The 23,883-nt window shown below is 39.1% G+C and overlaps 2 protein-coding genes across 2 annotated transcripts in view; one reads left to right on the top strand and one right to left on the bottom strand.

Annotated features, from left to right (window-relative positions):
• LOC103234264 (uncharacterized) overlaps nucleotides 1–23,883 on the top strand; it is a 322,907-nt gene that overhangs the window by 30,901 nt on the left and 268,123 nt on the right. The window lies entirely within an intron of this gene.
• Nucleotides 18,231–23,883, bottom strand: part of LOC103234263 (uncharacterized) — a 46,782-nt gene continuing 41,129 nt past the window's right edge. The window contains exon 5 of the mRNA XM_073016747.1: nucleotides 18,231–22,462. Within this exon, the coding sequence (XP_072872848.1) occupies nucleotides 22,275–22,462 (188 nt within the window). The 3' untranslated portion in view covers nucleotides 18,231–22,274. The remainder of the gene's footprint in view (nucleotides 22,463–23,883) is intronic.

Here is a 23,883-nt window from a genome sequence, read left to right as displayed (position 1 = left end):
TTAAAAGTGAATACTAAAATTGTAAATTATTTTAGTGATTGAGGTTTTATGTCATGAAATGCAGTATATTTTAAATTTTTAAAATTATGTATGAATTTGATGACTATTGTGCATTTAATGAAGCATTATTATGCCACCAACTTTAACCTATCTGATGTTACTCAAGGCTGTAGGTAAATGATGGTAGCAATATACTATCTGGTAACATTATATTGGTGGAATAGCATCTCTAGTAATCTCTTTTGCCAGTAGTTTTAACTGGCAGATAAGTTAATATTGTTTGCATAGGTTAAATATTTATCTTTTTTTGTTATTTAAATTTTTTTCTTTTTTTTTGTGAGTACATAATATGTGTATCTAGTTCTGCAAATCTGGCATATTTTGATACAGGTATACAATATGTAATAATGACATCAAGGTAAATTATGTAGCCATCACTTGTAACATTTATCTTTTATATTACAGACAACTCAATTATACACTTTTAGTTATTTTAAGTGTACAATTAAATTGCTAATGACTGCATGGTTATTTTTGTGGTCATAAAACATTATATAAAGTATAAATAAAATAAACTCATTTCTGAGTCTTAAATATTTTCAATTATTTGTAATATATTTTTCTTTGATGAACATATGGCCTCTCTGCCTGTAAACACACACAGACTTTTAGTTTTGATTTACATAGAGTTAAATATACACATATATTGCTCTAAAGGTAAATCTTAGATGTAAGAAAATTATACAGTTATTATCTTTGTGTGAATACACCTATTTTTTGAAGAAAAGAGCAATATTGGAACAAAAGGAATCATTTTAATAAGGTTGCTAATTTACTAGAAAACAAAAAACCTCAAAAATGCTGAAAGCAAATCTCTGCTGTCTTTCAATTGAATTTATTACTGTAAAATTTTATGGCTTGTGGTTCAGAATCTCCCCATGCAACTTCTCTGTATTTATTTGCCTGGTACTCATGCTAGACCCTTAATTTTTTTGTGTGTTTTCTATATATTTTTTGTTGTATAGTTTATGAAGTATTCATTATGTGAGCTGGTCAGAGATTATAATAAATTTTATAAAATTGAGTAATACGCACAAGGTAATTTTTAGATATAATTCAAAAATTAGTGTTTTTATATTTAGTTGGGACATTCCATTTTGTTTTATTAACTGGAGAACCCTATATAAGCATTTTTTTTTAGGTTATTGCTTCTTTCACTTTTATAAGTGACAAATTTATTGAATCAATTTGTTCAGGTAAGTACTAGGGAGACTTCATAAGTCATGAGGATGTTTTTATATATAAATGTAGCAAACAAATATGAAAGTACCTCCTGTGTCACAGATGCTCCATAATAAGCCAGAAATATTCCTGCTGGAGTGAGTTTGTATTTTCAAGTCAGAGATAAAAAATATCCATGGTAGGGCCGGGCGCGGTGGCTCAAGCCTGTAATCCCAGCACTTTGGGAGGCCGAGACTGTAATCCCAGCACTTTGGGAGGCCGGATCGCGAGGTCAGGAGATCGAGACCATCCCGGCTAACACGGTGAAACCCCGTCTCTACTAAAAATACAAAAAACTAGCCGGGCGAGGTGGCGGGCGCCTGTAGTCCCAGCTACTCCGGAGGCTGAGGCAGGAGAATGGCGTAAACCCGGGAGGTGGAGCTTGCAGTGAGCTGAGATCCGGCCACTGCAGTCCAGCCCGGGCTACAGAGCAAGACTCCGTCTCAAAAAAAAAAAAAAAAAAAAAAAAAATATCCATGGTAAAGAAATCTTCATATGGCGAAGGCATTTTTTTCTAGGCTGCAAAGCTGACTCGCTGAATTTAAAGAGAAATTTTGCTTCTCTTGTTTCTTAACTATCCTGTTTCGTTTGTGTTATGTGTATTCCAAGGTTGTACACATTACAATGAACTACAGTCTTTCTTTTACTGTGTTATGGCAACAGTTTTCTCACTATTCATTTCACATGGTACTTTGTAGGTTCTAATGAGAAAGTTTTGTTTTGTTTTGTTTTGTTTGAGGTGGAGTTTCGCTCCTGTTGCCCAGGCTGGAGTGCAGTGGCACGATCTCTGCTCACTACAACCTCCACCTCCCGGTTCAAGTGATTATCCTGCCTCAGCCTCCTGAGTAGCTGGGATTACAGGTATGCACCACCACACCTGGCTAATTTTGTATGTTTTGTAGAGATGGGGTTTCTCCATGTTGGTCTGGCTAGTCTCAAATTCCCGGCCTCAGGTGATTCGCCCAACTCGGCCTCCCAAAGTGTTGGGATTGCAGGAGTGAGCCACCGCACCTGGCCGAAAGTTTATTTTTTACGGCACTGAAAAAGTGGTTTTAACTGGAGAATTTGCTTATCAATATAACTTTTGGATTGCTAAAATACGAGGCACACATTTTTCATGGGTGAGAGAATTACATCACTTAGCATTGCTTTTCTTTATCTGTAAAAGAAAAATATTTATATGTTTATTTATTTTGAGATGGAGTCTTGCTCTTGTCACCCAGGCTGGAGATAACCAAAATCAGATCTGAACTGGAGATTTAGACATGAAAAACTACGCAGCAGATTAAGAAATCCAGGAGTTAAACCTTTAAAAAAACTAATAAACTACTAGCTAGATTAATGAAGAAAAGATCCAAATAAACACAATTAAAAATTACAAAACTACAAAAATTACACTTACCCCACAAAAATGTAAATAACAATTGAAGTCTACTATGAAGATCTTATGCACACAAACTAGAAAATCTAATAGAAATAAATAAATTCCTGGACAAATACATCCTGCAAGATGAAACACAAGAGAAATTAAACTCCTGAATAGACCAATAACAAGCTTCACAATTAAATCAGTAATAGCTTACCAACCAAGAAAATCCCAGGACCAGAGAGATTTACAGCTGAATTTTATCAGATAAATAAAAGCTGGTTCCATTTCTTTTAAAATTATTCCCAAAATTGAGAATGGACTCCTCCTCGAAACATTATGTAAGAATGGCATCATTCTGATATCAAAACCTAGCAGAGATAAAAAGAAAAAACTTCAGGCCGATATCCTTTGTGAACATTGATGAGAAAATTCTCAACAGAATACTGGCAAATCAAATCCAGCAGCACATCAAAAAGCTAATCTACTATGATCAAGTAGGCTTTATCCTTGGGATACAAGATTAATTACACATATAAAAATCAATAAATGTGATTTATTACACAAGCAGAACTAAAGATAAAAGCCACAAGATTATCTCAATAAATGCAAAAAAGCTTTCAATAGAATTTAACATTCTACATGTTAAAACCCTCAATAAACCAGTCATTGAGGTACATACTTCAAAATAATGAGTTATCTGTGGCAAACCCACAGCCATAAATGGACACAAGGTGGAAACGTTTCTCTTTAAAAACTGGCACAAGGAAAGGATGTCTTTTTCTAAACTCTCCTATTCAACACAGAATTGGAAGTCCTGGCCAGAGCAATCAGGCAAGAAAGAAAAAAGGCATCCACACCAAAAGAGAAGACATCAAACTATCTCTGTTTGCAGACAACATAATTCCATATGTAGTCTCAGCAGAAAAGCTTTTTAAACTGACAACTGCAGCAAAGTTTCAAGATACAAAATAAAGGTACAAAAATCAGTAGCATGCATGTACAGCAACAACCTCCAAGTCAAAAGCCAAATCAAAAACACAATCCCATTTACAACTGCCACAAAAGGAATAAAATATCTAGGAATACAGCTAACCAGAGAGGTGAAAGATCTCTATGAAGAGAATAACAAAATGCTGCTTAAATAAGTCAGAGATGACACGAACAAATAGAAGACTATGCTATGCTCATGGATAAAAAACAGATTAATATCATTAAAATGGCCATACTGCTCAAAGAAATTTACAGATGCAATACTATTTCTTTCAAACTACAAAAAAACATGCTTAACAGAACCGAAAAAAAAACTTTAAAAAAATTTATATGAAACAAAAAGAGAGCCTAAATAGCCAAGGCAATCTTAAGAAAAAGAACAAATCTGGAGGCATTACATTACCCAACTTCAAACTATACTACAGAGTTACAATAACAAAAGCAGCATGGTACTGGTACAAAAACAGGCACAGAGACAAAACAACAGATTAGAGAGCCCAGAAATGATTCCACGTACCTGCAACCATTTGATCTGCAACACAGCTGATGAGGAATGTGAAAAAATTCCCTATTTAATAAATTGTGCTGGAATAAGTAGCTAGCACTGTGTAGAAGATAAACTGGACCTCTTTCTTTCACCGTATACAAAACATAAACTCAAGATGAACTAAGGAGTTAAATGTAAACTGGACCACTTTCTAACACCATATACAAATATCAACACGAAACAAAATAAATTAAAAACTTGAAGTAAACCTTAAAATTGCTAGGTGTGGTGGCTCACACGTGTAATCCCAACACTTCAGGAGACTGAGACAGGTGGATCACCTGAGGTCAGGAGTTTGAGACCAGCCTGATTGGTGAAACCTCATCTCTGCTAAAAATACAAAAATTAAATGGGTGTGATAGCACACACCTGTAGTGTGTATCTCCTTGGGAGGCTGAGGCAGGAGAATGGCTTGAACCCGGGAGGTAGAAGTTGCAGTGAACCATTGTACTCCAGCCTGGGTGACAAGAGCAAAACTCCATGTCAAAAAACAACAACAAAAATAAATAGCAACAACAAAAAACACTTAAAATTATACTAAAAAAATTCTAGAATAAAACCTAGGAAATACCATTTTAGACATAGTAACTGGCAAAGATTTCATAATGAAGATACCAAAAGCAAAAATTGACAAACAGACCTAATTAAACTAAAGAGCTGCTTTACAGCAAAACAAACCAACAAAAACCTATCAACAGGGTATACAAACAACACACAGAATAAAAGAAAATATTTGCAAACTATGCCTCTAACAAAGGTCTAATATCCAGAATTTATAAAGAACTTAAACAAATTTACCAGAAAAAAAACCTCATTAAATGTAGGCAAAAAAACATGAACAGATGCTTTTCAAAAGACATACATGTGGCTAAAAAGCATATGAAAAAATGCTTATCACTAATTATTAAAGAAATGCAAAGAAAAAACCACAATGAGATACCATTTCGTACAAATCAGAATGGCTACCATTAAAAAGTCAAAAAATAACAGATGATGGCAAGGTTGAAGAGTAAAGGGAATGTGTACATACTACCAGTGGGAGTGTGAATTAGTTCAACCATTGTGAAAACCAGTGTGGCAATTCCTCACGAACTAAAAACAAAATTACCATTTGACCCAGCAACCTCATAATTTGATATATACCCAAAAATGTATATATTATTCTATCACAAAGACACACGCACATGCAAATTCACTGCAGCACTATTCACAATAGTAAAGACACAAAATTAACCTAAATGCCTATAAATGGTAAACTGGATAAAGAAATATGGTATGGGTAGGCAGGGTAGCTCACATCTGTAATCCAGCACTTTGGGAGGCTGAGGCAGGTGGATTGCCTGAGCTCAGGAGTTTGAGACCAGCCTGAGCAACATGCCAAAACCCCATCTCTAGAAAAAATACAAAAAGAAAAATTAGCCAGACCATGGTGGCTCGTGATTGTAGTCCCAGCTACTTGAGGGGGTGAGGCAGGGCCCAACTGCTTGAATCCAGGAGGTTGAGGCTGCATTAAGCAAGATCACGACACTCCAGCCTGGGTGAAAAAGTGAGACACTCCAAAAGTAAATAAAAGAAAAGATTTAATAAAAACAAAATATGGTACATAAACATCATAGAATAATACATGGCCATATAGAATGATGTTCTTTGCATCAACATGGATGAAGCTGGAGACCATTATCCCCAAAAAGCAAATTCAGAAACAGAAAATTAAGTAAATGTCATCGTTTTAAAGTATGAGTTAAATAATAACACATGGACACACAGAGGGGAACAACAGACACAGGCCTAGTTGAGGGTGGAGGGTGGGAGGACTAAGAGGATGAGAAAACAGACCTGTTTGGTGCAATGCTTAGTATGTCAGTGAAAAAATAATCTGCACACCAAACCCCCATGACACAATTTTACCTATATAACGAACCTGCATGTGTACCCCTGAATGAAAAATAAAAGTTAAAAGGAAAAATCTCCATGAGTAGAGGAGAGTGCAATGGAAGTGGAAGGATTGGTTTGTGTCACAGATAGTGGCTCAGGCACAGCTGAATTCTGATTTATTTGTGTCCATGCAGCAGACGAGATCATGAACAGGTGGTCCAGAACCCTAGATTGGTGGAGAAAACAGGTTGCTGCTGCAGATTCAGTGTCTAGGGGTGGGGATATGCCAGGAAACTTGTAGCAACTTTTGTAAGTTTTTGTCAAGAAATGCTAGGATCAAAAATGCTATGGTGAAATTCCTGAGGGTGGTGTCTAATCCTGAGAGGGATGTTGACACATCAATGTCTAGTGTGTGTATTTGCGAATGGGTGGAAATCCTGTGATGGCAGCTGTGGGAAAAGCGGGTCGGTCAACAGAGCTCCTGTCCTGTAAGTTTTCAGTTGTCTCTCACCCTGGGAGGAGACCTGGAATCACAGGACAATGGGCAGTGTGACAGTCTCTGTACAGGAGAGCAGAGCCTCCCATTCCCAGACACCCAGAGTTCCATTCTAAAACAGGCTCCATGATATCTTTTTTTCTGGCACCCAAAAAAAGATATTGGAGTTTGCTGAACACCAAGCAATCCTCCAACACCAACTTATTGTCTAACATTTGAATTCTGACACCAGCAAGAGTCAGCACAGACCCTGATTCAGGGCTCAGTCCCACATTGTCCTCATTGCAATTGCCAGTCACAAACCCCATGGCTCCATCTATACTTCTGAGCTACTGTTTAAAAACTGGGGACTCCCATAACCTTTCTCAAGTTCAATAATTAGAACTTGTAAATGAGAAGGAGACAGAGCTACTCACAGACCTCAGCAAAACACTGTTTACCAGTTTAGTATAAAAGATACAACCCAGAAAAAGTCTAATGGAAGAAATGCATAGAACAAAAAAGAGATGAGGAAAGAGGAAGCACATAGATAATGTTGATAAATAGCTAAGATTAATAAGAGTCTGCATCCTTTGTGTTCTTCAGAAACAATTTATGGAAAGAAACACTCTTCCCATTATGACTTAGATGGTGCTGACTTTTCTTACCTATCACATAGCCAGACAAACACTCTGCACACTTACTTCTTTTTCTTTAAAAAAAAAAAAAAAAAAAAAAAAGTTGAATTTGTCTTTAATTTTCAAAATAAAATACTACTTTTTCAAACTTTACTTGTTTATTCCTTTTCCACTGGCTCCTAAACTTGAGCTACTCTCAGTCCGAGTCAACATACAACCCTATGTTATGTCCCTCCTAAGAATATGCTGACTTCAGGGTAAAACATTCTCTGATCTAGAATCTGATTTTTTCACCCTCCATTTGCCATTTCCCTTTCACCTTTTTTCTAATCTTGTTTGCTCCTTCCTATGAAAGAAAGCACTTGCCTGCCTAAACTTTGCAATATTTAAAGATCTTATAGGTAGTACTTCTTGTTGTTGCACTATTCCTTTGAAATTCAAAAATTTTAAATACATCTGACTTTATTTTCATTTTACAGTCTAGAAACTGCCTTAAAACAGTAACAACTTCATCTTCAGTAAGACCTTCCCAATCTTCTTCCAGTTTAGCCTTAACTGCACCTGCCTGTGGGTCCCCAACTTTCCAGGGCTTTGTAGCTTCTCTCAGTATAAAGGCTTCTTTCATGGCTGGGGTGAGCAGGCTGGGACATCTTCAGGAAAGGCTCCTCAGAAAGAAGTAACTGGGCCTTTAATAACCTTTTTCTGCAGGCTCAGTATTAGCCTTAGCTCGGAGTCACAGGGCTCAAGCTTTAATTTTCATTTCAGAGTTATTCACTTGGTTTTTGAAACTAAGTGTTTTACAAAATCCAGCAAAATTACTCAAACACAGTGTTCATATAAGTGAAGGAAATTTTCAGGTGCTTACATCTCATACCTCAATAAGAAAAGCAAAAGTATCTATTCCTTTCAGACAATAAATATTATTGTATTTTTGCCTTGAAAATTAAGTAGTAAACAATTAGTCATATGGGAACACTTCTAAGGATGTACCAAGTTTTGTCTCATAAAATTTAGCATGAAACTCAGAAATCAAGATAACAGGATATAGAACAGAGATACTGTCACAAACATACCCTGCAAAAAGAGGATCTGATATTTTCATGAATACATGTAACTCACATAGTAACTACCAAATTTTCTTGTTGAGATGTATTCATTTTCTACAGCCAAAATGGGAAAAAGATTTTTCTTATTTTTTTTTTCCTTGGTAACATTCTAAAAGCGAAACCTTGGAATTTGGTTTGAAATCATCCAGGCATAAACAACAAACCTGAGAAAATTCCTAAACTCACACTGGGAAAGAAAATAGTAAATGAGGGCTAGGCACAGTGGCTTGCCCTGTAATCCCAGTACTTTGGAAGGCCAAGGCAAGTGGATCATTTGAGGTCAGGAGTTCCAGACTAGGCTGGCCAATATGGTGAAACTCCATCTCTACTATAAATACAAAAACTAGCCAGCATAGTGGCAAGCACCTGTAATCTCAGCTAGTCAGAAGGCTGAGGCAGGAAGGTCTCTTGAATCCAGGAGGTGGATCTTTCAGTGAGCATAGATGGCACCACAGCACTCCAGCATGGACAACGGAGGGAGACTTCATCTCAAAAAAATAAAAAAAAAAAGGTACAAGAGAATTTTTAGTAAATGGAATATATGACTAGATATAAGGTTTTTTCTGAATCCCACCTTTTTTATGACCTTTGTAAATATTTTCTTTTTTTTTTCTCGGAGGTCTCGCTCTAACCCAGTACAGTGGTGCCATCTCGGCTCACTGCAACCTCTGCCTCCTGGGTTCCAGCAATTATCCTGCCTCAGCCTCCCAAGTAGCTGGGACTACCGGTGTACACCACTGCACCTGACAGATTTTTGTATTTTTTTGTAAAGATGGGGTTTCACTATGTTGCCTGAGCTCAGGTCTCCTGAGTTCAGGTGATCTGCCTGCCCTGGCCTCCCAAAGTGCTGAGATTATAGGCATGAGCCACCGTGCTAGACTCCCTCTGTAAATATTTTCTTACCTTTCAAGCCCTACTAATAAAATGCAATTTACAATTAGAAAGCCGAGAGCTCAAAGTAAGTGAAAACAAATATTTTCATGGTGACAAAATGAGTAACCGGCAGTGCTCATTAGAAAACAGACGTGTCTGACTCATGTGCCAAGTCAGGCCATCCAATCACTCGACACATTCTCCCATCCCATCCTGCTCCCTTAAGTGCTCAATAACTAACCTCTTAGGACACACTGCACTATGTCTCAGTAGTACCACAGGTGCATTTTACTTCGTAAGTTCTTGCACCATCTTACTAGGGTCATGGTTATTTTTTAACTTTTGGGATACTATTTTTTTTAATTCACAAATTTGTCACTATTTTTCTTTCACTATATATTTTTTCAGTATTTCTCTGCCCCCTTAGAGAATCCAGGGGGCAGAAATTATCTCTGTGTTTGCCCCTCAATACCAGAATCTGATTGGCTGACCAGCAATATGTCTCCAAGGAATGGAAGCTGGGTTGGGTGGAGACAATCTTAATGTTTCAAGGGATTAGCATTTTTTTTTTTTTTTTTGGGATGTAGTCTTACTCTGTTGCCCAGGCTGGAGTGCAGTGGCATGATCTCGGCTCACTGCAACCTCCGCCTCCCAGGTTCAAGCGATCCTCCTGCCTCAGCCTCCCCAGTAGCTGGGATTACAGTCACATGCCACCATGCCCCCACCAATTTTTGTATTTTTAGTAGAGATGGGGTTTTGCCAAGTGGGCCAGGCTGGTCTCGAACTGACCTCAAGTGATCCACCTGCCTCAGCCTCCCAAAGTGCTGGGATTATAGGCTTGAGCCACTGGACCCGGCCAAGGGTTAGCTTTTCAAAGGAAGAGTACACAAGATTTCTCTCAGCAACAGGGCATTCACTTACTCCCTTGAGAGGCTAAACTCTAAACCTCAGGTTGTGCTAAAGGAGAATATGACCCAAGAGCTGATATCCACTAGATAGTCTAGCAGGCATAGTCATGGTGGGTATCTTGGTTTATCTCCAGATAGTAATGAAACCTAGGACCAGGTAAAAATACTAAAGGGTGGCTGAGAGCACATCATCTCATAAAGTTTCCAAAGGTAAACCTTGATCCAAAAACATTCTGATATCCCTGTGCCCAGAGACGATAAAAGGAAAAGAGACACTGAGATTTTTTACAACACAGTGTCAGGGGATTGTTCTTTGCTTTCTTCTCATGGAAAATATTTATGAACAGGAAACAAATCTTTAAAAATGTGCCATCCAATGCTTTTGTCAAAAAATGATTAATTGAAATATATTATCGGAGAGGCGTGGTGGCTCATCCTGTAATCCCAGCATTTTGGGGGGCCAAGCCAGGTGGATCACCTGAGGTCAGAAGCTGGAGATCGGGCCAACATGGTGAAACCCTGTCTCTACTAAAGATACAAAAAATTACCTGGGCATGATGGTGGGTGCCTGTTATCCCAGCTACTCAGGAGACTGAGGCAGGAGAATTGCTTGAACCAGGAGGCGGAGGTTGCAGTGAGCCGAGGTCATGGCATTATAATCCAGCCTGGGCAACAAGAGTAAGACTTCATCATACACACACACACACACACACACAGAGTGTGGTATAAAAAATGTACACTAATTGACAAATAGGTGATACTGTGAATTAGAGCGGGGAAGTTGGCATTTGGGATTGTCAGAAGAAACTGGAAATTTCGTATTTTACTGCAAGTCAAAGTTAGGCTGAAGAAATTGAGGGTGGGGGGTAGACTTGAGACCTTTCTTGGGCCACATGAGAAAAATGCAGTAGAAAATTGGTCCCCTGTAAAGTATGAAAATAATTAAGTGGGAGGCAATTAGACTGAGGAGGTTCTAGTCCCTGGAATCCCACTATTTAGAAAATCTAACTCAAATGCAATTTTTTGGTAAATCATTATATTGGTAGAAATAAAATTCAGGCTTAACAAACTATAAACTGCCAGTTAACCTCTGAGTACATAAACAGATTGAACACCTTGATTTAACAAATTAAGAAACTATTTAACTGTACCTAACCAATTATTGAATTCAGTTTTCTTCATCATGCCCCTTATAAAAGTCTTATTCTCCAAGCTCTTCCCATGAACCACAAACTACAAATTATTGCTGGGTGCTCTTCGATTATTCAATCACTCTTTATTTAAATTATTTCATATGTTTGCAGTTACTCCCATAAATTTTTAATAGGAGAAAAAATAAACTGGGAATCCCAGAGACCAAAGCTCTTTCCATTCATGAACCCAACATGCTGAGTCAGAATTCTTTCCTGATGATCCTCCCATTGTACCTGTATGGCAGGCCAGGCCTCACTAATGCAGGCCTCCATAACAACTGTTTCAGTACTGACCGAGTAGTTAAGTTAAATATTAAAAGCTGAAAGAGCCAGTGCCCTTATACAAAGGCTGGAATGTAATAAAGAGCCCACCAAGAGTTTTGCCTAGGCTTTTCCTGGGCCTTAAAGCATGATAAAATAACGAAGGAATTCTTAACAGGACTCTTTTAGGACTAAACACATTTTACTGGGGGCCTGAAGAAACTCCCCAGGCCTCCACAAACAAGTTTACTGGAGTCCAAAGGAACTCCCCAAACCTTTTATGATTTGGCAGGAGACAATATAAGGGTAATCACCTGAACAACTGGACCCATTTAGGTAAAGTAAACTTACTGAGGCTCCAGAAGAAGGTCTTCAGGACTCAGATCTTATAGATTAAAAGAAGTTAATCACTTATGTCTTTAGATGAATGCACACGTACATGTAGACATATAGCTTAGAAAGTATATAAGGGCTGGAAAACTTTGTAATTTTGAGTTGGTCTGGCAATAATTTCCAGGCCTTCTGTCTGTAACCAGTTACAGAAAACTCTCTTCCTCTTTAGTTCATCTGCATCTCCTTATTGGACCACGAGAAATAGCAGTCCAACCCTCAGTTTGGTCCAGGAACACATGCAGAATCTGGGAGAAGTGAGGCGCTATGGGTGCAGGGCTGCTCAGAGAGGGCTCCAGGCCAGGGCACAGTCACTGCACAGGACGCCTGGGGTCCCAGCTGTCAGTCCAGTCATCATCTTATGGCTGAAGGGGACTGATAGCCGAGCTAGGCAAGGAGAACTTGGGGCCACAGATTGTGGCACTCACTGCGGGGAGGACTGAGTCCCGCCACAGCCACTTTTGAGCACTTCCAACCAGCCTCTCCCTCTCTGTTGTCTGACCTAGCACTCTCACCATATCTAGGCTTCCAGGGAATCCTGGCATCTTAGCTGTGGATCTCTCGATCCCTGCAGGTCACAGAGGAACAGAGGCTGGGCCACTAGGAGCAGAGGACACAGGGCAGTGAAGACAAGACCTGGAGCTCCGACTGCAGCAAGGGACAAACCTGGAAGCCATCCTGTGGGCTCCAGCTGCATGCATATAGGACAGTTCCCAGCCCAGCATCTCTGATTAATGTTTTTTTTCTTTTTTTTTTCTTTTTTTTTTGAGACGGAGCCCAGGATGGAGTGCAGTGGCGCAATCTCAGCTCACTACAAGCTCCGTCTGCCAGGTTCACGCCATTCTCCTGCCTCAGCCTCCCCAGTAGCTGGGACTACAGGCACCCACCACCACACCTGGCTATGTTTTTGTATTTTTAGTAGAGACGGGGTTTCACCGCGTTAGCCAAGATGGTTTCAATTTCCTGACCTCGTGATCTGCCTGCCTAGGCCTCCCAAAGTGCTGGGATTACAGGCGTGAGCCACCGCGTCTGGCATCCTGAATAGACACTGTTTAAAGCCCCGCCCCCACAGGCCCTGAGTGACAAAAGATGTGATCAGATACTGGGCTGAATTAAAAGTTGCGACAGCCTAGGCTGCAGCCTTCTCAGGCAGGGCTTCCTTCCTGAGCTGAGTCAGGCCCACCCCCCAGAAGGCATTTGCATTTAACCTTTTGGGTACTGTCATATGCATTTATAAATAATATATTATATGGCTAGTCACAAACAAAAACCAAATAATAACAATTATTTTAAAATTTCAGCTTTTAGGCCCTTACTGGCTTCTGGTCCTTTGAGCACATAACCTGAGATTTTAGAAGGGAGGCAGTCCTCTGAAATAATATGAGCCATAATTGAATTTTAAATTTTCTAGTAGCCAAACATTAAAAAAAAGAAATAGGAATTAGCTGGGCGTGGCAGTGGGCACCTGTAGTCCCAGCTACTTGGGACGCTGAGGCAGGAGAATGGCGTGAACCCGGGAGGTGGAGCTTGCAGTGAGCCGAGATCACGCCACTGCACTCCAGCCTGGGTGACAGAGCGAGACTCCGTCTCCAAAAAAAAACAAAAAATAGGTAAAATTGATTGTAATAATTTAATTAACCCAATATATCTAAAATACTATTTTAATTTATGAACAATGTGTAATTACTAATAAAGTATATATGTATTTAGAACTAGGAAACCAACTCTGTATTTTGCCTTTCCCATCACATTTCAGACCCAGTCAAATTTCAGGCACCCAGTAGCCACACATGACCAGCAGCTGCCACATTGAGTACAGCTCTTATATCATCATTGGGGGTGAAAGGCCTGAACAATTTTTTTTCTGCTAGAAGTGAAACAACAGCCTCTCCCTACCAACATCTCTGTTCAGTTCCAAGGGCGGAATGGATAATGGCTACAGAATGGGTAGAGGGCAGCAGGAATAAAATAACCAGAGATACACCATTGCTGGCTTCCTGTTGTCCATCTTTCTTCCAGAAATCAGACATTGAACAAAGGCTGATGGGGCCACAAGAAAAGACAACTCGTTACGTCTTCAGATCTGTCCACAGTCTTGACCTCTGAAGAAAATAGATTAGAGGCAACTTATTTTGCCATTTAACCTTGATCCTAATGGTCAGGCTGGTATCTGATTTCTTCTGTGGTGTGGGTGACTGTGTGAGTATAAAAGCACCAGTCACATGCATGCATGTCTACATGAATTTTTGCATTAATCAACATTATCTTACAAGACATCCAACTTTAAATCAAAGGAAAATCCCAGTACCTTTAGGGCACCCACTGTTAGAAGGTAACTAGTAATCAACCTGTCATCGAACCCTGGCATTCTATCTGCACTGGATGCGTGTATTAGCTATTGCTGCATAAGAAAATATCTAAAACTTATTAGCTCATAATTAAGATGGTCAGTCACTTAGGCTGGGCTCAATGGGGCCATTCTTCTGATCTCAGCTGACCTCTTTCAGACATGTATTATCAGCTGCTTGTTGAGTAGGCAGCTGTGTTTCAGGGGGAGAGCTTCTGCTTCTGCATCTGTCAACAGGGACACCTTGTGTCCTGTTCTCATAACATCTTATCCTCCAGCTGGCTAACATGGGCTTTTTTCATGGAGATGGCAGCATTCTGAAAGAAAAGTAAAAGCATTGAAGACCTTTAAGCCTGGGCCCCAAACTAGCACACTGTCATGTTCACAGGTTTCTACTGTCCTGAGCAAAGACCAGCCAGATCTAGGGTTTGGAAAACAGATTCTGAATCTCGATGACAACAGCTGTAAAATCACTTGGCAATGGGCACGGATACAGAAGGGATGAAAAATTGCTACAATTTTTGCAATCAGTATTACTGTTTTTTTTCCCCCCATATGTGGTTTATAGAACTCTTCTACATCAAGAAACCTGTCCAAAGACCCACAGCTACTAAGTGACTGGGCTGAGACTCAGAATCAACTGTGTCTGACTCCAAAGCCCATGGACCTCCACAGACCAAACTATAATATTAAAGTAGCTGTCACAAAACCTGGATATCCTGGAGAGTGACACTTCTAAAAAAGAAGTCAAATTCCTTTTAGATTTGTGCCCATATAGTACTGTTTATTATCGGTAATAATCCTGTAAAGAAATTGCAGAAGCATATGGTAGCTCACACCTGTAATTCTACCACTTTGGGAAGCTGAGTTGGGGGAATCACTTGAGCTCACGAGTTCAAGTGCAGCCTGGGCAACACAGTGAGATTCTATATCCATGAAAAAATTTTAAAAATTAGCGAGGCATGATGGTGCATGCCTGTAATCCCAGCTACTCGGGTGGCTGGGGCAAGAGGGTTTATTTAGCCTGAAAGGTCGAGACTGCAGTAAGCTATGATTGGTTATAATACTGCACTCCAGCCTGGACAATAGTGAGACACTGTCTCTGAAAAAATTGCAGAAGCATTTTTAAAGGACATAGAATAATCTGGGAAAATACCTGAGGAATGAGTTTAGAAAATCAAAGCCCAGCAAGACATTATTTATTTTTCATCATAAAAAGTATTAGAAGGTTGGGCATGGTGACATGCCTGTAATTCCAGCACTTTGGGAGGCCAAGACAGGCAGATCAGCTGAGGTCGGGAGTTCGAGACCAGCCCAACCAACAAGAAGAACCCCTGTCTCTACTAAAAATACAAAATTAGCCTGGCGTGGTGGCACATGCCTGTAATCCCAGCTACCTGGGAGGCTGAGGCAGGAGAATCACTTGAACCCGGGAGGTGGAGGTTGCGGTGAGCCAAGATTGCAACATTGCACTCCAGCCTGGGCAACAAGGGCGAAACATCATCTCAACAACAACAACAACAACAGCAACAACAAAAAAAGAAAACTGAAAACTTCAAAGGAAAAAACTTTAGAGAAATCAAATTTTAAAAAGCTTAACGAAGCAAAGACTGATTTGCAAATTTAGATTTAGAGGATTTAGAGTAGGCTCAGAGGGACTCCAGCACAGCCACACTGTGAAAAAAGATTTATAGAGAGAAAAAGCAAAGTGACATAGAGAAAATGGGAGAGAGGTGCAAAAACATCCAGATTGATTATAGCTTGAGATTTGCCTTATTTGAACATGGTTTGAACAGTTGACATTCTTTCATTGGCAAAAACATAGTGATTGGTACAAGAATGGGTTACAGGCTACTTACATATCCAGTTAGGTTTTAGTTAACTCTGTACAAAAAGAACCTACTAACCAAAATTAATCATGAAAGGGGACAGCTTTAGGCTATAACTAATTTAACAATTCCTTTCCTTTGTTATCTTCTCAGTTTTGAGAGGTAGCAAGAGCTAACTAATACATGCATTCAGTGCAGACAGAATGCCAGGGTTCGATGACAGGTTGATTACTAGTTACTTTCTAACAGTGGGTGCCCTAAAGGTACTGGGATTTTCCTTTGATTTAAAGTTGGATGTCTTGTAAGATAATGTTGATTAAAGCAAAAATTCATGTAGAATGTATGCATGTGATTGGTGCATTTATACTCACACAGTCACTCACACCACAGAAGAAATCAGACACCAGTCTGACCATTAGGATCAAGGTTCAATGGCAAAATAAGTTTGCCTCTAATCTATTTTCTTCATATCTAAACATTAGAGGTCAAGACTGTGGACAGATCTGAAGACATAAGCAGATGAAAACCTTGATTTAGATAGCTTTTCTCACAGATCAAAAATCAAGACATTTCTGCTCTCATGACACTCTTAGTTCACACTTTTTTTCTTGTGGCTCTACAAACAACAGGAGTAAAAAAGAGGTCTCTTGTATGCACTCATGGGGCATGCTTCTATATGTAGAGGATTTAGCAGTCAACCTTATATATGAACAAACTTATGCCTTGATAGGTAAAAGATTAAGAGACAATATAGGTGAGAAATTTTAATAGGATACTTGTTGCCTCATAATATCAAAAACAGAATATTGATTAATTTTACCTATTTCTTTTTTTTGATGTTTGGCTACTAGAAAATTTAAAATTCACATATGGCTCAGATTTTGTTTCAGAAGACTGCCTCCTTTCTAAAATCTCAGGCTATGTGCTCAAAGGACCAGAAGCCAGTAAAGGCCTAAAAGCTGAAAGTTTAAAGTAATTGTTATGATTTTGTTTTTGTTTGTGACTAGCCATATAATACTTATAAATGCATATGACAGTACCCAAAAGGTTAAATGCAAATGCCTTCTGGGGTGGGCCTGCCTCAGCTCAGTGAGGAAGCCCTGCCTGAGAAGGCTGCAGTCTAGGCTGTCACAACTTTTAATTCAGCCCAGTATCTGATCACATCTTTTGTCACTCAGGGCCTGTGGGGGCGGGGCTTTAAACATTATCTATTCAGGATGCCAGCCGCGGTGGCTCACGCCTATAATCCCAGCACTTTGGGAGGCCTAGGCGGGCGGATCACGAGGTCAGGAAATTGAAACCATCTTGGCTAACGCGGTGAAACCCCGTCTCTACTAAAAATACAAAAAAATAGCCAGGTGTGGTGGCGGGCGCCTGTAGTCCCAGCTACTGGGGAGGCTGACCAGAATGGCGTGAACCTAGCAGACGGAGCTTGCAGTGAACTGAGATTGCGCCACTGTACTCCATCCTGGGCGAAAGAGCGAGACTCCATCTCAAAAAAAAAAAAAAAAAAAAGAAAAAGAAAAAAAAAAACATTATCTAATCAGGGATGCTGGGCTGGGAACTGTCCTATTAGGCATGCAGCTGGAGCCCACAGGATGGCTTCCAGGTTTGTCTCTTGCTGCAGTCGGAGCTCCAGGTCATCTTCACTGCCCTGTGTCCTCTGCTCCTAGTGGCCCAGCCTCTGTTCCTCTGTGACCTGCAGGGATCGAGAGATCCACAGCTAAGATGCCAAGATTCCCTGGAAGCCTAGATATGGTGAGAGTGCCAGGTCAGACAACTGAGAGAGGGAGAGGCTGGTTGGAAGTGCTCAAAAGTGGCTATGGCGGGACTCAGTCCTCCCCGCAGTGAGTGCCACAATCTGTGGCCCCAAGTTCTCCTTGCTTAGCTCAGCTATCAGTCCCCTTCAGCCATAAGATGACTGGACTGACAGCTGGGACCCCAGGCGTCCTGTCTCCTCCCTGTGCAGTGACTGTGCCCTGGCCTGGAGCCCTCTCTGAGCAGCTCTGCACCCATAGCGCCTCACTTCTCCCAGATTCTGCATGTGTTCCTGGACCAAACTGAGGGTTGGACTGCTATTTCTCGTGGTCCAATAAGGAGATGCAGATGAACTAAAGAGGAAGAGAGTTTTCTGTAACTGCTTTTGAGGAGAAACTTCCTTAGTTAGCTTTACCGTAAGATCTCCAATGGGTATATAATTGCAAGAGTTTGAAGGAACACTTCTGAGTGTTGAGATTATAAACCCAGTGTCCAAGGCCCTGAAGTCCTTGGGCTCTAGATTATACAGAGTTTTGCTCTTCTCAGTCCGTAGACTATTAAAAGCTTTCCTTACCTGGTGAAAACATGCTTTGCCATAAAGCATTAAAGCCTTGCTACATTTAGTCATATTAGACTTCAGTAGCAGAAGATACCTGGGATTCTATTATCAGGCGCATAAGCCATCCAATGACTATTTTATAAGGGTCAACACATTTTTTCACCCTAAGTGGATCTGACTGTCACCTGAAATTACAAAAGAAATTCAGTCAATTTAGTTAGCTTTGCTCAATACTATTGTATCTGTAATACCGTATAACAGCTTTACAACTTGTCTAGTGAAATAAATGATAAAGACTTTTTCAGAAACGTCCCATGAGAAAAATATATATCTTAATACTATTTTAGTTGTGGTTATAACATCAGGCTTCTTGCACAAGAAAGCTTTTATACTACAAAAGTGTGCATTAAAAATGACAATTAACTGGGAGGTCGAGGCAGGCAAATTACTTGAGGTCAGGAGTTTGAGAGCAGCCTAGCCAACATGGCAAAACCTCATCTCTACTAAAAATACAAAAATTAGCCGGGCATGGTGGCGTGTGCCGGTAGTCCCAGCTACTCAGGAGGCTGTTGCAGGAGAATCGTTTGAACCTAGGAGGTGCAGGTTGCAGCGAGGCAAGATTGCACCACTGCACTCCAGTCTATGTGACAGGGCGAGACTCCGTCTCAAAAAAAAAAAAAAAAAAGCATTTGAACAAAATTTCTGTATAAATGTTTAAATGGCTCATCAGATAGCAGAAATGTACATGTTTTAATTGTCTTCTCAGAATTATAACCTATTTTAGTAATTTAGAAGTCACCCCACCACACACACATTTAATTTATATTTAAATTATTTTATCCTTTCTGTGATGAGTAACAAAATGCACAACTTTTAATAATGGACACTTTAAGAACTCAGGAATGAACAAGTGGCTATGTTCTCCATGAATCCACACAAAACATTAAATGTATGTCCTCTTAAATACAAGGTTTGTTTCTCCAACTTAGATGCATAGCTCTGGCAACAGAGGTTATCATAGTTAACTTGATGTGGACCACAGTTTATTTAAATGGCATATCTAAAAAAAATTAGTACTGGCTGGTTCAGCATAAAAATGTGGCAAAGTATTTTTCTGATATTCAACTAATTTTCATCTTGCCTGGGTTAGCAGTTTAATAAGAGTCAGTTTCTTCATTTGAATTCTCACAATTCTTTCCCAATCCAAAAAATACAGTCCTAAAATTATCAGAAACCTGTACTCAACTTGTCTGGGCCCTTTCCATCTTTTTGCGAACTTTCTTCTTTCTTTTCTTTGAGACGGAGTCTCAGTCTGTCACCCAGACTGGAATGCAATGGCATGATCTCGGCTCATTGCAACCTCTGCCTCCTGGGTTCAAGTGATTCTCCTGCCTAGCCTCCAGAGGAGCTGGGATTACAGGCACATGCCACCACACCTGGCTAATTTTTGTATTTCTAGTAGAGACAGGCTTTCACCATGCTGGCCAGGCTGTTCTCCCAAAGTGCTGGGATTAGAGTTGTGAGCCACCATGCCCGGTCCTTTTTGTGAACCTTCTTAAAGACACAATACTTTTAAGATTTTGTATGCTTTTGAAGTTAAAAAAAAAAAAAAAAAAAAAAGACTATATCAGAATTAAACCACTAATTGTGGAAATTACTTAAAATGGTTATAACAAATAAAAAATTGATTATATCTGTGGTCTACAATAATGTATAACAACCATAATTACATAATTATAACTATAGCATATATTAGATTTTTGAAAATTTCATACAATTTTGGATTATTAAAATACAAGTTGGCAAAGGTCAAACATCATTTTTTTGACCTTCTTAACACTCGCTGATATTGATGTTCCTCCAGCATTACAAAACACATTAAATGATAGACTATTTTTGATTATGGATTTTACTATTGAAGAAGATATAGTTCTTATATATACCACTAAATCTAACAGAAAAACTATCACATGCTTCATTTTGGCTAAACTGGATGACACTTTCAAAACTGTCTCCATTTTTAAATTAATTATATACGATTCATGCCCCTGTTGGATCTGAAGATTCTAAAATAATCTACTTATTTATGTATTAATGATTGGAAAAGGTAATGTACCTTATAAATCCTTATTTGAAGATCTGGTGGCCTTTGCAGAGGAAAATAGATTTCAGTTGAATCCCAAAACCATGACAGATTTAGAATTAGGTGTAATCATGTCTTCTAAAAGTGAATTTCAAAATGTTACAAATGAAGTTTGGTTTTTCCATTCAGACCAATGCCTTTTACGGAAAATTCAGATGAGTGCATTTGTTATACAATATGGCAACAATGAAAACTTCCGTTTTAAAATGTGTTATTTGCCTGCATTGGCATTTCTTCCGGCTAATGACATTCCAGGAACTTTTAATAAATTAAAGCCACATTTGCCTCAAGAAGCCAATGAAGTTACTGACTGGTTCAATAACAATTATGTACACAGTAGAGTAAAATGACAGTGTTTGTTTGATCACCAGAATTGTTTTGTAGTTCTATATTGAGTTTATTGAGGACATTTAATACTATTCTCCAAAATGGCTATACTAATTTACATTCCCACCAACAGTGCACAAGGGTTCCTTTTTATCCACATCCACTTGTTATCACTCGTCTTTTTGATACGAGCCATTCTAACAAATGTGACACGATATTTCATTGTGGTTTTAATGTGCATTTTCCTGACAGGAGATATTGAGCATTTTTTTTTTCATATATATGTTGGCTATATAGCTTCTTTTGAGAAATGTTTGCTCAGATACATTGCTCATATTTTAACGAAGTTATTTTTCTCGCTATTGAGTTCCTTGTATATTGTGGATATTACCCCCTTTTTAGATGCACGGTTTGCAAATATGTCCTCCTAATCAGTTCATTATTTTCACACTCTGTTTAATTGTTTCTAGTTTGATGCAATCTCATTTGTCTACTTTTTGCATTTTTTTGTCTGTGCTTTTGGGGTCTTATCTGAAAAAATTGCCCAGACCAATGCCATGGAACTTTTCCCCTACCTGTTCTTCTGAGAACATTACAGTTTCAGGTCTTATGTTTAAAATACCGATTTATAGTCAGGTAATTTTTGTATATGGCATAAGATTGAAGTTTAATTTCATTCTTCCGCATGTGGATATTCAGTTTACCCAACACCATTTATTAAAGACTGTCCTTTCCCAATTGCTCTTGGCACCTTTGTTGAAAATCAACTCACCATAAATACTTGAGTTTATTTCTGGGCTTTCTATCCTGTGGCATTGGCTGATATATTTTTATGTTTTTTTTGTTGTTGTTGTTTTGGCAGTACCATGCTCTTTTGATTGCAATAGTTTTATAATAAATTTTGAAACCAGGGAGTATGAGGTATCCAGCCTTGTTGTTTTTGCTTAAGATTGCCTATTTGGTGTCTTGTGGTTCCACATGAATTTTAGAATTTTTTTTTGTGAAAAATGACATTGGAATTTTGATGGAGATTGCACCGAATCTGTAGATTGTTTTGTGTAGTATGGGCATTTTAACAGAATTAATGCTTCCAGTTCATAAACACAGGATATCCCTGCATTTGTTTGTGTCTTCTTCAGTTTCTTTCAACAATGTTTTACAGTTTGAACATAGAGGTCTTTCATGTCCTGGTTAATTTTATCTCCAAGTATTTTTATTTTTTGGTACTATTGTAAATCGAATTGTTTTCTTGATTTCTTTTCTAGATAGTTTGCTATTATAGAAATGCTACTGATTTTGTACATTAATTTGGCATCCTGAAGTTTTACTGAATTCACGTATTACTTCTAACTAATACACTTCCCGGATTGGGATTTTTTTTTTCCCCCTTAATTGAGGTAGAGTCTCAATCTGTCTCCCAGGCTGGAGTGCAGTGGTGTGATCTCAGCTCACTGCAATCTCTGCCTCCCAAGTTTAAGTGATTCTCCTGCCTCAGCTTCCAGAGTAGCTGAAACTGCAGGTGCCTGCCACCACACCTGGATAATTTTTGTATTTTTAGTAGAGAAGGGATTTCACCATGTTGGCCAGGTTGGTCTCAAACTCCTTGACCTCTCAAGTGATCTGCCCACCTTGGCCTCCCAAAGTGCTGGGATTATAAGCATCAGCCACCGTGCCCAGCCTGGAATGGGATTTCTATTTCCTTCTCCTAATTTAGAAAGTTTTCTGCCCATTATGTTTTTGAATATGTTTTCTGTTCTTTTTTCTCTTTTCCTTCTGCTAGTGTAATAATGTGATAATATTCTGCTTGATGGTGTTCCGTAAGTTTCTTAGACTGTTGGCATTTTTGTTTCTTTTTTTTTCCAGTTTTCTCCTGAAGCACAGAGATTAAGAGCCAGTGCTCCAGCAGGGACTGTATAATTTGGGTATTGTATATGTAGTACAAACCTCTCCTTGGGAAGAAGCTGGTGTTTCCTTCCCAAGTATAAGATTTGGTGCTCAGTGTGCAGTGAGTGTATCTCCACTTTTCCTAAGTGTTTTAATTTAATTTTTCAGTTGCCCACTGTATGAGAATCTTTCAACTGGATTCTGGCTTTCTCTAGGGGAGAACTGATCAGTGTGTAGGTGTTTACTTGGTGTATTCTTGGGAAGAGGGATATTCAGGAACCTCCTGTTTCTCCATTTTGCTGATGTCCTTCATCTCTGATAATTTTTATGACATTTATTGTAAATTTTACTTCTTTGAATATTGCATGTTATTGTGTTCCTATAACTCTTCTTGAGCTTTGTTCTAGAATGTACTTAAGTAACTTGTGAACACTGACCTTTTCAGCCTTAAAGACTTGTTAGGTTGAGACCACAGCATTGTTTAGTCTAGAACATACTTCTGACTACTTCAACTGATGTCCTATAAAATGTGATACTTTCCCCAGTGGCTCCAGAAATAGGAACTATTCTTGGTTTTTCTGATTAGAAAAACCACATTCTGTTGCCTTTAATATTTTCACTTGGTTCTTTCCCAGCCTGATGCAATTTCCTTATGTGAATATGCTAATCAATACTCAGCCGAAAAACTGAAGGTGACCTTCAGGTGTCTGCATTCTTTCTCTGTACTGCTCTCTCCTTTCTGGTGATCTTCCCTGTGAATTGCAGCTGATTTAGTTTTCTTGATTCTCAGCTCCATTTTAATTCGTTCTTCGGGTAAAGTGACCAACTACTCCTGTTATCATGGGATTTCGGTGGAAAGGGCTTGGGAAATTCAGAAGTTTCACTTTTAAGATGGAAAAAGCAAGGCAAATTGGAACAAGCTGGTCCTCTTACTGCCAAACTCTGCCTTGGTTCTGCCTCCTTTTGGTGCTGCAGTATTGGAAAGTCTCTCAAAACTGTCAACTGGAGAAACTATAGGGTTCAACTATTTGTTTCCAGTGTCTTGGGGATCACTGTTCTTCACTGCGTGACAACTAGCATCTTAAAACCACTGTCTCATACATGTTGATTGTATTTTTTCCCCTTTAATT

This window comes from Chlorocebus sabaeus, chromosome 6, assembly GCF_047675955.1.
Source record: "Chlorocebus sabaeus isolate Y175 chromosome 6, mChlSab1.0.hap1, whole genome shotgun sequence".
Lineage (NCBI taxonomy): Eukaryota > Metazoa > Chordata > Mammalia > Primates > Cercopithecidae > Chlorocebus > Chlorocebus sabaeus.
This window is presented reverse-complemented; position numbering and strand designations above follow the sequence as displayed.